Source organism: Tursiops truncatus, chromosome 11 (genome assembly GCF_011762595.2).
Source record: "Tursiops truncatus isolate mTurTru1 chromosome 11, mTurTru1.mat.Y, whole genome shotgun sequence".
NCBI classification, from domain to species: Eukaryota; Metazoa; Chordata; class Mammalia; order Artiodactyla; family Delphinidae; genus Tursiops; species Tursiops truncatus.
Window position 1 is genome coordinate 16,887,822 of NC_047044.1, and position 13,830 is coordinate 16,901,651.

The following is a 13,830-nucleotide window of genomic DNA, read 5'->3' on the forward strand; positions in this document are numbered from 1 at the left end:
ATATTTTTAATTTAACTGAAGAGCTTATCCACAAAAATATTTATATTATTTTATTTATAAATATTTCATTTATTTAAATTAATCCACAATCTCTTAATTATTATGCACCAACAGTCTAATCATACTTGAAAAACTTTTAGTAAGAAAAGGAAATTATTAGTGGAATAAAGCTGAACTCAGGCACTCACATACTGAAGTTTATTCGTATGAGATACTTAAAATATGCGATAGATTCTTGGGGTTTGTACTTTATTTCCCAACAACACTTTTACAATAACTTACCAATCTGGCTGATGAGCTGCCTGAACTGATCAAGGTAGCTTTGTCCCTCTGGGGTTATTCCAAGTTTTCTGATGCCTCGATTGAATTTTTCTGCTCTTTCAAAAGGATACTAGAGAGATAATTTGAAGACTACCATTATTAACAAAGACCCCTAAAACATAAAATGCCTACCATGACAATACCACTGTCCTTTCTAATTTTGTATTTCCATTGTGCTTAAAAAAAGTCACTGAAGTCTAATGACAAAAAATTTATAGCACAAAAACTACCAATATTCAAGGTAAATACAAATTAAATAAGGAGAATAATTATTAATGCCACCAACTTTAGGTTTTCCACCAACATTATTTGTCTCCCTAGACCCAACAACTCTGTCAGATAGATAAAAGAAATCAATTCCTCCTAGAAACATTTGTTCAGAAATGTGTGACCAAGTTTCCATGGCCTGAGAAGTATCAGGGGTTTATAACTTTTCAAGTCTTAGCCCATTAAAAGATTTAGAAAATTAATCATTTTATATTAATAAAAAATGGAAACAATACTTATCCAACAACAGTATTATTATTTATTTCTCTAAACACTAGTAACTTCTGTTCCAATAAAGATGAGTGAATATAATTTTGTACTGATAACTGTAATCTGTAATTTTAATAATTATTTCACCAGAAAGTAATATTTTGCCGCTCTGACACTGAAAAGAACTAAACTAGTGTATAAAAGGGCTGGAACTAGGTGATGCTTAAGACAGTTCTGGATGCGGCACATCAAACGTTAAGATCCATCTAAGCCTGCTGGTTCTCCATCCACATGGCTATATGCCTCTGTACTGTTACCACTTGCAATTCTTCATTTCACTATGGGAAAACTTAGCCCTGAGGGTGAAGGGAAAATGACATTCTTATAAATTATAGATGGGACTGTCAGTTGGTACAGTATTTTTAGAGTACTTGGCAATATGTATCAGAATTTTAAATACTCATATTCTTTGCCCTTTTCCTCTTCAAGGAATCTTTCAAAAATATTTGAACACACAGATAAATGTTCGAAGATGTTATGTGTAGCACCATTTGTAACACAGAAAAAACTAAATATCCACTCAGTAGGAGAAGGTTAAAGGAGTTACAGTATACATCTTTACTATCAACTCTTTAAAAGAATGAGGTACACCTATAGGTACTGACATGTGATAAGCACACCGCAAAACAGTATGTTTAGTTTTAGTCCATTTTTGTTAAGAAAAAAAAGCAGTATTTGTAATGCACAAATACATGTTTATCACACAGACATCTGGAAGGCATCACATGACACTGTTAATAGCAACTGCCTCCAGAAAATGGAACTGGAAGGAAAGAGAAATGAAGGAGGAGATTTAGTTTATGCACTCTATATTACCTAAATGTTTCAAAATGAGTATGTTCTGCTTGTGTATTATTTTAAAAGAAAGAAAGGTAACACCTGACTACATTGATCATTTAATTTTTCCTTACACTTTTGTTTACAGTGAATGCAAAGAGTAAGAAATTGCAAGGGAAAATATAGAAAATAGGAAGCCAAATCAAGGAGACGTTATGTGAAAAATAATAAAGAAAAAAACAACCCAAGAGAAGAAAAACCCAAAATGAATTTGAGCATAAACATTTGCCATACAGGCAAACCTTGGAGATACTGCAGGTTTGGTTCAAGACCACCACAATGAAGCAAATATCGCAATAAAGTAACATGAATTTTTTGGTTTCCCAGTGCATATAAAAGTTATGTTTACATTGCACTGCAGTCTATTAAGTGTGCAATACCATTATGTGTAAAAAAATGTACATGCCTTAATTTAAAAATACTTTATTACTAAAAAATGCTAACCATCATCTGAAAACACAGGTTTGCCACAAACAAATTTGTAAGAAAGGCAGTATCTGAGAAGCACAATAAAGCAGAGCACAGTAATATAAGGTATGCTTATATACTCAACAGTTAAATCAAACTACCTTAAAAAGAAGATGTAAAAATACCTTATGATCATTTTGGTCCTTGATTTCCCTGAAAAACCGAATATCTTTAATCAATCTGGATTTGATATGTTCATCATACATAAATTGGCTAAATATATAGAACTTCTTTTTCAAAAACTGGTAGGTGAAATTAACCTATAAAATTAAAATTTCAAAAATTGGAGAATGTTATGAAAATTAATTTCAAATCAATATTACTGAATAAAATAATCTATTTATAAAGTCTAATTCATGTTGGACCTGAATTATTTAAATAAATGAAGTTTTTTTTGCCCAAGTTTACAGAGCTTTCTAAAAGCTCCCCTTATTTTTATGACACAAAAGGAAAAAAGAAATTAAAAAAATGGAAAATACTTTCATAATAAGACTAAGAGCTATAGTGAGAATCATAAACCAGATTTGACGCTCTAGTTTTCAAGTCATAAACCACACTCAGAAGCTTCTATGTTCCACCATTCATAAGATTACTTATTACTAATCTACATGTCTAAAACGATACTAAAGTAAGAAACATGGTGCAAGAGACCTTTCCTGAAGGAAGAGGGTAAACATTCAATTATTTATCCATAAATATTTTGAGCACCTCTTATGTACAAGGCAATGTACCTGCTCTCATGCTAGACATGGTCATCATCATGAAGTGTATATTCTAGCAGGACAGGCATTTTAAGACAAGTATATGTTAAATAAACTATTATATCTCAACTGCAATAATTTCTAAAATGAGAAGTATAGGTGTTCTGAGAATGGGTTAAAAGGCCCTGACCTAGACTCAGAAAACACTGGAAAAAGTAGGATTGGAGCTGAGATTAAAGTCAAAATAACAAGATTAATTCTGACCTATAGATGAAAGCCTTGTACTGATTTCCATCCCCACCACCCTCAAATATTACTAATTATTTTTGCACAAGTATGCCCTTTTTAACAGTCTTCATCACCCAGTTATATAAATGCGTGCTTTCTCAGAACTTTTCTTGTGGCTTAAACATTGCTTTTTCTTGATCTCCTCAGCAGTAGTAGTCTTAGTAGTCTCTTCTTTACCCTTTCCATTCTTTTCCATACACTTATTTATTTATTCATTCATGGCTGCGTTGGGTCTTTGTTGCTGCACGGGCTCTCTCTAGTTGCGGCGAACGGGGGCTACGCTTCGTTGTGGTGAGCAGGCTTCTCATTGTGGTGGCTTCTCTTGTTGCCGAGCACGGGCTCTATGGTGCGTGGGCTTCACTAGTTGTGGTGCACGGGCTTCAGTAGTTGTGGTGCACGGGCTTAGTTGCTCCGCGGCATGTGGGATCTTCCCAGACCAGGGCTCGAACCCGTGTCTCCTGCACTGGCAGGCAGATTCTTAAGCACTGCGCCACCAGGGAAGCCCATACCCTTTCCATTCTTAAGAGTGGGTAACTCTACCAGGTAACTCTTATTTCTTCTATGCTCACCTCATCATCACCAGACATCAGGAATTTACATTCATTAGTGTGGTTAACTGATTAACAACTGTTTTTCCTGCTAGAGTACAATTATTATGACAGCAGGAAATGTCTGTTTTTCTTATCCCAGTGCCCAGCACAGTGCCTGAGACACATAAAATATGAGCATAATTATATCTGTTACATGAATGAGTGTTTGACAGATGAGGTCAAAGAAGAGTTTGATCCTTAAAGGTTCAGAGTTTATTCATCCTGAAAGGCTCAGACATCTCTACATGGATAACTCCTTGTTTTAAATTTGAAACTCTGACTACCTATGGCTCCTTCCTCTATTGATAACCACTAACAGAGCTCCAGTCACATTACTTATCAGCTCAAAGACTTCAATGGCTTCCCCACTACACTAAAATGGTCCCTATGTAACTTTCCAGTCATGTAACTTCTCCCTATTCCCTTACTCAAATATGCTTAAGAACACTTTACTGTTTAAACATTTGCATTCTTCTTTCCTCAAGGAGAAACTGTGGCCTGAAAACCAGGTAAATTTAAAGACTTCTCTTTTTCCATTGAAGGAAACATAGCATATAAGCTCAAATGATTCTTGCAAGTGACTGAATGCCCATTTCTAAGAAGATTCAAGATATTTTTTCAGAAAATTGCTATTTTTATAGATATCAAATAACTAGTAAACGCCCTCCCAAAAAAAGAACATGACTGATGTTAAATAAACTATCAATGATTTGCTTTCAGAAGCAACTTACAGAAAATATCAAACAATCCACCCAGATATATACTTAATGCTGATGTCCTCAAATCTCCAATGTTATTTATAATGATGATCTTAAGACAGTAAAACATTCTAAAGTGCCTTTTTTTGTTTTTAAGATTTTTTTGATGTGGACCATTTTTAAAGTCTTTATTGAATTTGTTACAATACTGCTTCTGTTTTATGTTTTGGATTTTTTGGCTGTGAGGCATGTGGCATCTTAGCTCCCCGACCAGGGATCAAACTCACACCACCTGCATTGGAAGGAGAAGTCTTAGCCACTGGCCCGCCAAGGAAGTCCCTAAGGTGCCTTTTGAATTACAAAGCTTCCATGACATCTAACACAATTTCAGTGACAGACATTTTAATTATACCAAACAGAAAAATGGAGATTAAGGTATAATATAAACAAGCAATAATGTATATTTACCAGAATATTTGATGAAAAAAACTACTTTTCAAACTACCAAATTCAACAGGGGTCTATTACCCACACAACCTCCCTCCCAGAAGGTTCTTACTGTTGTATTCATGATTCCTGTGCCATGTGTTCGAATTGAATTAGCAATATGCCGAATGTTAATAGTGTTCAAATGTTTGTTATTGCTTGTTCGTTCAATAAAAATCTGTAATGAAACAAACACAATCAGTAGCAAACACTGGCCAGTTAACCCAAGAATTTTACAATTTTATTTTATTAAAGATAATTGAAAAGTCATTCAAAATGATAATACAGTCAAAGCAAAAGAATAAACAAGATGATCTCTAAACAATTATTTTTTGTCTTCTTTATTTTACTAACTTGCACTATTGAGAATCAATTCTTTGCCCCTCAGCCTTTCTACATTAAAAAAATTTTTCTTGCACGCACATTATGGTCACCTTATCCTTGACAAAAGAGGCAAGAATACACAATGGAGAAAAGACAGCCTCTTCAATAAGTGGTGCAGCTACATGTAAAAGAATGAAATTAGAACACTTCCTAACACCATACACAAAAATAAACTTAAAATGGATTAAAGACCTAAATGTAAGGCCAGACACTATAAAACTCGTAGAGGAAAACACTCTGTGACATAAATCACAGCAAGATCCTTTTTGACCCACCTCCTAGAGTAATGGAAACAAAACCAAAAATAAACAAATGGGACCTAATGAAACTTAAAAGCTTTTGCACCGCAAACGAAACCATAAACAAGACCAAAAGACAACCCGCAGAATGGGAGAAAATATTTGCAAACAAAGCAACTGACAAAGGATTAATCTCCAAAATATACAAGCAGCTCATGCAGCTCAATATCAAAAAAACAAACAACCAAATCCAAAAATGGGTGGAAGACCTAAACAGACATTTCTCTAAAGAAGACATACAGATTGCCAACACACACATGAAAGAATGCTCAACATCACTAATCATTAGAGAAATGCTAATCAAAACCACAGTGAGGTATCACCTCACACCAGTCAGAATGGCCATCATCAAAAAATCTACAAACAAAAAATGCTGGAGAAGGTGTGGAGAAAAGGGAGAGAACTCTCCTGCACTGTTGGTGGGAATGTAAATTGATACAGCCACTATGGAGAACAGTATGGAGGTTCCTTAAAAAATTAAAAGTAGAACTACCATATGACCCAGCAATCCCAGTACTGGGCATATACCCTGAGAAAACCGTAATTCAAAAAGAGTCATGTACCACAATGCTCACTGCAGCACTATTTACAATAGCCAGGTCATGGAAGCAACCTAAATCTCCATCAACAGATGAATAGATAAAGAAGATGTGGCACATTTATACAATGGACTATTATTCAGTTGTAAAAAGGAACAAAACTGGGTTATTTGTAATGAGGTGGGTGGACCTAGACTCTGTCATACAGAGTGAAGTCAGTCAGAAAGAGAAAAACAAATAGCATATGCCAATGCACATATATGGAATCTAAAAAAATGGTACTGATGAACCTAGTGGCAGGGCAGGAATAAAGACACAGACGTAGAGAATGGACTTGAGGACATGGGTGTGGGGGGAAGGGGAAGCTGGGACAAAGTGAGAGAGTAGCACTGACATATATACACTACCAAATGTAAAATGGATGGCTAGTGGGAAGCTGGTGCATAGCACAGGGAGATCACCTCAATGCTTTGTGACAACCTAGAGGGGTGGGATAGGGAGGGTGGGAGGGAGGCTAAAGAGGGAGGGGATATGGGGATATATGTATACACATAGCTGATTGACTTTGCTGTATAGCAGAAACTAACACAACATTGTAAAGCAATTATACTCCAATAAAGATATAAAAAAATTTTTTTCTGAAACTCACTCACTTGATTGTTGAGATTATAGAGGTATCGAGACACAAATATATGAATGTTTCTCATAATTTCCAAGACATCCAGGCCCTACAAAACAATCCACAAAGAAGTTCTATTATTATTAGTTTAAAGTAATCAGACATATCAACATAGTGACTTACTGCTTATACCAAGTCTCCCAATATTTTAAAATTATTTTAAAGAACAACTATACAAAAAGTACAACCAAAGGTTAAAAAGAGCCTTCAGACATGTACAGTTAGGACTATCTGCTTGGGGAAATCCGACTGCTTGTTATCTTATTCCTTTTGTGTAGACAGGAACAGTTAAATTTAAAATTTCAAAGATCCATGACTCACAATCATTTTGCCACCACTCTTGAGAATATTTGTCTTCCCAAGGATCTTTTCTATATTTTTTGCAAAGTAAACTAACGGCCAGATTATAAAAAAAGATTTTAGAATCTATTTTAGATTTTAGAATTTTAGAATTCTATTTTAGAATTCTAATTATTTTAAAATTCTATTTTAGAATTCTAATTATTTTAGAATTCTATTTTAGATTCTAAAAGATTCTAAAATAACAGCCAGATTCTGGCTATTATTCTATATATAATAGCCAGAATATGTGTATTATATATAAACAGTATACATTTATAAAATATATACTATTTTTCAGGTATTGTGCAAGGTTCTTTATATGGAATTCGCCAATATAAGGTATTATTCTTAATTCCACAGCTGAAGAAAATGAGGCTAAGGGAGTTCTGCAAGGAAACTAGGAAGAGGCAGAACCCAGGGATTTAAAAAAATCTAATTCCAAATCCTTATGCTTCTTTTAATCATACTAGACCACTTTTAATATACAAGTTACCTAACAAGAATCCTTCTTTCTTCAGTTATTACTCTAATACCTAATGGTATCATACAAACTGTTCCACAGCTTTTCTAATTGGGGGTCAAAGTAATATCACAATACCCCTTTGATTAAGCTTTTATTATAAATTTTCTCATGTTTTAATCTAAAAATTCATTTACTCATTTTTTTTCTCCCACATGAGCTGAGACTGTTTTTATTTATTTTTGTATCCCTAAATGTAGTTCAGTGTCTAGCATGTTTTCAGTAAATATTAAATTTATAAATAAATGAATGAAAGGATATACAAACTGATCCTGCAATTGGTCCCTATATACGCAGTAAGATGAATGAAAAATTATGATCTTCAACTTTTGGAACTGAATTACGATTTCTTGGTAAATACTATCTGGATTATCTTAGAAAGAATTACATGCACATTAACTGAAAACAAACCTTTGCACTCATGAGATACTGCCATACTGTAAATCAGCTTATTGAATTAGTAAACCTAAATACTTGTTTGCACTCCTCATTTTAAGACAAATACAATTACATAAATTTAACCAATTTTCTAAGACATTAAAGCTTATATATTGTATTTAGGTTTAAAATCCTTAACTGTCACCTTGATTAAACTTTTTAAAATTCGGCAGAAGTCACTTCACTATCCCGACACGTTTCCGAAAAGCTGTATATAAATCTATGTATATTTCAAATTTTCAACAAAAGGAAAGGTATAAACATTTGGAAGGCTGTGGTAAATTCTTTCATAAAGCAATTTAGCACCATCTAATTTTTTATTCTTCTCAAGTGTGAGGTTTTTTCTTGGAATATAAACATGTACTAAATAAAATAAAAAGGAAGAATTTTTCTTAGAGAAATACTGTTATCATGCTACAATCAGACTATACCAAGAACAGTTTATACTATACCTGTTCCAAAGTCTGACTAGGAAGATGTGCCTCGGTCATAACCAATCCATAACGCTGAGTAGCTAAATTTCTCATTTCACTGTAAGTGGCCCAGTCGTGAAGAGCTACTGTCGTTAGATTGTAGAAAGTCTTGTCTAGGTAGTGAGTTACATAAGCTTAAAAAAAAAAACCAATCAAAACTTTTCTGATTCATGAACAGCAGGAAAGGAAGAGAAATGAAACTAAAAAGGAAACAACCTGTCTTTGAACATTGAATTTCTTCCTTTAAAATAAGGTGCTAGGAAAATAAAAATGAAGAAACAAAAAGGAATTCAAGAATAAATGCACTAATACAAAGAAAGATTTTCTCAAGGTTTCGTTTTTGTTATTTGCTCTTTAACAGGGCAAACAGATATAGAATATGACCCTAAGAAGGAAACCAGAACACTCACCTCGAATGTCAATGAAACGATTGAAAAACCGAATTGGATTCAGAGAGAAAAAAAGGGCCAGGTCTTTCATGCCAACTTTGAAAGGGTTTCTGTCATCCAGCTTTAAATGAGTATGCACAGAAAGTCGCAGGTCCTTCTCTATTTCTTTGCACAACTTGTCCAGCAAATGCTATTCACAAAAGAATCGCTATCTTAATTTTTCAAAGTAATATTCTAATTGTATTATTCTTCTAGGTGTCTATGTTCTCACTGTTAGAGCTTTAATATCTGTGCAATGATGAAAAAATGTGTCAAACTGGTTTAAGAGTCTAAATACTCTATGGTAAAATATTATTTTATTGGGAGAGTGAAATTATTTTGCTATCTATTGAAATCAATGATTATTTTTGACCAGGGAGCAGTTAGATGAGTTCTAATGAATTCATTAGTATTTTAAGTATAACACCCTTGAAAAAGAAATCAAAAGCTAACGTCGGATGGCTTCATTACAAGGAACATGAATATACAATTTAAAGCAAAAAATCTATAGAAACTGGCAACAAAGGAGGAAAGGTCCTGAGAATATGCAAGAGAGAAAAATTTTTTAAAGCTTCCTTGTAATAATCATTAAAAAAAAAATCACAAAACTCATTGAGCTAAAGGCAATGAAATTAATCATTTTTTCTGGTGTACCACGGGGTTCTAAGTACTGGCCAGACATGTATCTTATTTTCTAAATACAAGTATTTAATATGAGAAATTATATTTAAAAATTGCACAATTTTATCAAACTTATATAAGGTTTATATTGTGAAGTTTACTCATTTTTAATTCCTCCCTCCATATAAAAATACTGCTAGTTGGAAATTTGATTTTAAAGATATCAGTGTTTATAATATACACTTCATTAAAACAGGGACGGATGTACTATATTGCAAATTATCTGTTACACAAGTAATAGGCTTTATACTTTTAAAGATAAAATATTTCAGTCATTAGCTTTCCAAATGAAATTCAATAAAACATTAATAGTTAAGTTACCTTAACTATATGACCATTAGCTGCAGACAACAGTCAAACCAACTTTTCCATTTGTATTCTTCTAACAAACAGAACTTTAAATTCAAATATACTACTTACTAAAGTAAAAAAAAGTTTTCCAAATTCCTGGATTTCTATATTAAAAATTAGGAATTAAAGACCAATTTAGCACAATAGTGATAGTTCCTTTGTGATTTACAATAATCATCTTAAATTTGTGAAAGCCTGCTTCAATCCAAAAAGTTTTTCTAAACATTGCATTCTAGACATGTTTTAAGCTTTTCAATCTCAAAATATGTTACCTCATTTAAAATTTCCATGATTTCCTTGTCATAGCAATCCAGAAGTACTTCATAGGACTCTAAATGCCTTGCATGCATCATAGCAGGTACACAGTCACGTAAAGCACTGAACATGTACTAAGATGAAAAGTAGAATGTACATGAATTTAGAAAAATTACATTTCTAAATTATATTACAAAGGTTAATCACCTGCCTTAAAAGACAAAACCTCAATCTGAAGGCTTTTTTACACATGACTATCTTACTTTCCTAAGTAAGAGTTGAATTTTATTCTCAGAAGCATATACTTTAAGTATACAAAAAATGCACATTAACTTATCCTTTTCCTACCTTGATCATTCAAATACACTCATTTCCATAAAGAAATGGAAAGATCTGAACAACATATAACTTACTGACAAATAAGTCATATTATTTTGACACAAACTAAAACCCAGTGCAATGAGAATGATTAGGAATATGAGAAGAGTGAAATATATATTAATTTATTAGTAGTAATATAAAATTTATCTAAGACTATATAAATTTTATTGAATATGCATAGCACTATTAAAAAACAGCATCAGCAGTTTTAAAACAGTTTATTAAATGATCTATTTTAAAATTAATTAAAGTGGTTTACACAGTGACAAAAAAAAATGATGGGTTTATTCTTTACATTATTCTTTACTTACATGTAATCTGGCTGCATCAACAGCATTTTCATATACATCGTCTAAATAAATTGGGAAGACAGCTCGATGCCAGTATAAAAAACAACAGTCACATTGTGTTTGTACTCTACAATGTAAAGTAATAATTAGTGGTACCAAAATTGAAGTAACCCCAAAAAATAATAAGAGGAATGACATTATGTATCATAAGGGTAAAAGCTCTGTCTTACTCTTTTGTTTTCCTTACATCATTTAACCCAAAATTAGTATAGAAAAGCCACAAAATAAGTATTTTTCAAATTGAACAACAATAACAAAACACTCCAATACCCGACACTGTCAGAATTCTGCAAATACACTTCAGTTTTAAAGCATACTTAAGAAACAATATAGGGTGGGATAGGGAGAGTGGGAGGGAGGCTAAAGAGGGAGGGGATATGGAGATATATGTATACTTACAGCTCTTTCACTTTGTTGTGCAGCAGAAACTAACACAACATTGTAAAGCAATTATACTCCAATAAAGGTATTAAAAAATATATACAGATAACTTGGAGTTTAAAATAAATTTATTTTCAATATTATTTGATATGACTAGACTTACAAGACCTGCATCACATGCACCTGTCTCAAAGCTGAAACGGAGACTTTTCAAAAAACTGTGACCAAAACAATGACAACAACAACAAAAACCAGTCGCACTCAACCTGTCTATAATCTGTGCTAAGTGACTATCTCACACATTATCAGGCAACAAAATGATCATTAAGTATCTTAGAGTAAAGAAGGCTCAGTATTTCTACCAAGGGTGGAAAGTTAAATGCCACTAACTACAAAAATCTGAGCTTCTCAGAACAACAAAAACATCATGTTACAAATATGAGCATTAAATACAAATTGTGCTGAAACCTTAATTCGGCTGGGAATCAAAATTCAGAAGACCCACTTTCCCATTAAGAAACTTACTGCTTGCTTAATAAAAAGAAAACAATAAAGCCACAGGAGCTATATAAATAACGCTTCCAAAACCTAATTCATCTTAGTGATTGGCTACCCAACAATGTAATTCAAATTCATGCCCCAAATAAAATTACAGAAGACTATGTCAGATGGCTCTAAGTCTCTCACAAATAGATGAAGTCTTGTTATAAAGCAGCAATTTTAAGTCCATCACAGATACACATCACAACAATCACAATAATGTTCCAGGGTCTGCCAGATGCTCTAAGGGCTATATCATATTTTCTCATGTGAGTTCTTCCAAAAGCTACATCCTTACTGTAGAAGCAAAGTTAAAGAAATATGATCGCTTGTCACAGTCTACTTTTAGTCACGCTAAAGAAGTTATGAAAAGGACTAATGGTCTACCTAAGTTATATTCCTTGTCTTGCTATCCTTAAAAAAAAAAAAAAGCCCTGATGTTTCCATTACCCCTATCTTTTGAGTATCATTACATATACCTACTTACCTTTCTCTAAGTTCACTGATAAGATCCAGCTTTTTCATGACTACTTGAAGTGGAAAGAGTTCTTCATCTTTAAATGTTTTCTATCAGGGAGGGGAAAAAGGCAGAGAAATTGCACTTGTAAGACAGGTTTCTTAGGTCAGTAATAAGGGAAGTGTGAAACCTCAGATCTCACTTTTATTCCATAAATAATAGCAATACACTTACCATTTGTGTGCCAACACTTAGTGCCAAAGAAACAATAAGTCGTCGTTGCTTTGTGCTTGGTCCATTTAGAGTGTTTTCAGCCAAAACTAGAGCAGAGAGCACATCAAGACGCTGTTCACTATATTTTTTGTCAGAAATTACTCTTTTCTTAAAGATAAAAGAAAACAGGAAATATCAGCTTTAAATCCGAGGCAATAACAAAAGATGCAGAAGAAAAATTTCTCAGTTATCTTTTCCATGATTCAATTTAAGAGCACTTAGACAAATACTTTCCCCGTTCAGCTTCTTGTGATAATGTTAGATGCTTTACTGCCATAACATTATCGCTGAGCACTGTCAGGGACAGCAAATTACTAGGCATACTTCAAAATTACCGTATTGATGTAATAAGAAAATCATTTCTTAAAAGAAGATGCATCATATTTTAAAAATGCATAATATGTCATTTTTTAATAGAACTGTATTAATGCTACAAGTTCAGAGTAAAGATAACCCTGATCACTCTAAGCAAAATCATAAAATACCATGGAGATAATAACCAAGAATACTGTGTTTGAAGAAATGGAGTACACAGGTTTAACTAGAAAACACAAATAAAACAACAGGAAGGGCAAAATAGAAAGATGATATAATTATGCTGAATACATACGAACTTTCATACCTTGGCCACGGAAATAGAATTAAGAGCCTGATGCTGAAGGTGCTGTGTTATATGTGAGACTGAATCAGCCACAACCAGGCTTCTCCTGTAGAACATATGTTCTATCGCCTAAAAAGAATCACAAGTGATTTTATGAAAATCAACTCAAAACGTTTAGGTAAAATTATAGCATATCTTTATAACCTTGAGCTAGGTAAGACATTTGTAAATGAGATGCAAAAAGCACTACCATAAAGGATAAGACTGGTAAATTCAACTATATTAAATTAATGATTTCTATTTATCAAAAGTCACTATAAAGAAAATTAAAAGACAAGCCAACGTATGAGAAAATATCTGCCACACACAAGGGATTAGTACACAGAATATGTAAAGACACCAAACAAATTAAACACTTTTTTTTTAAAAAGGCAAAAATTTCAATAGATAACTGAACAAAAGACATGAATATATTTTTCACAAAAGAAACACAGTTAACAGTATTAGACAAGATACCATCATTAACAATCAG

At 33.0% G+C, this 13,830-nt stretch overlaps 1 protein-coding gene across 4 annotated transcripts in view; it reads right to left on the reverse strand.

Annotated features, from left to right (window-relative positions):
• WASHC4 (WASH complex subunit 4) overlaps nucleotides 1-13,830 on the reverse strand; it is a 51,182-nt gene that overhangs the window by 12,773 nt on the left and 24,579 nt on the right. For all 4 annotated transcript variants that reach the window (XR_002172879.3, XM_019918474.3, XM_019918473.3 and 1 more), the window contains exons 16-26: nucleotides 13,320-13,427; nucleotides 12,659-12,805; nucleotides 12,455-12,534; nucleotides 11,008-11,113; nucleotides 10,333-10,449; nucleotides 9,011-9,179; nucleotides 8,580-8,734; nucleotides 6,802-6,876; nucleotides 5,000-5,104; nucleotides 2,289-2,423; nucleotides 283-391 (exon numbers count right to left, since the gene is read on the reverse strand). Coding sequence is in view for 3 of the 4 variants with exons in the window: in XM_019918474.3 (XP_019774033.1) it covers nucleotides 283-391; nucleotides 2,289-2,423; nucleotides 5,000-5,104; nucleotides 6,802-6,876; nucleotides 8,580-8,734; nucleotides 9,011-9,179; nucleotides 10,333-10,449; nucleotides 11,008-11,113; nucleotides 12,455-12,534; nucleotides 12,659-12,805; nucleotides 13,320-13,427 (1,306 nt within the window). In the remaining variant the exon portion in view is untranslated. The remainder of the gene's footprint in view (nucleotides 1-282; nucleotides 392-2,288; nucleotides 2,424-4,999; nucleotides 5,105-6,801; nucleotides 6,877-8,579; nucleotides 8,735-9,010; nucleotides 9,180-10,332; nucleotides 10,450-11,007; nucleotides 11,114-12,454; nucleotides 12,535-12,658; nucleotides 12,806-13,319; nucleotides 13,428-13,830) is intronic.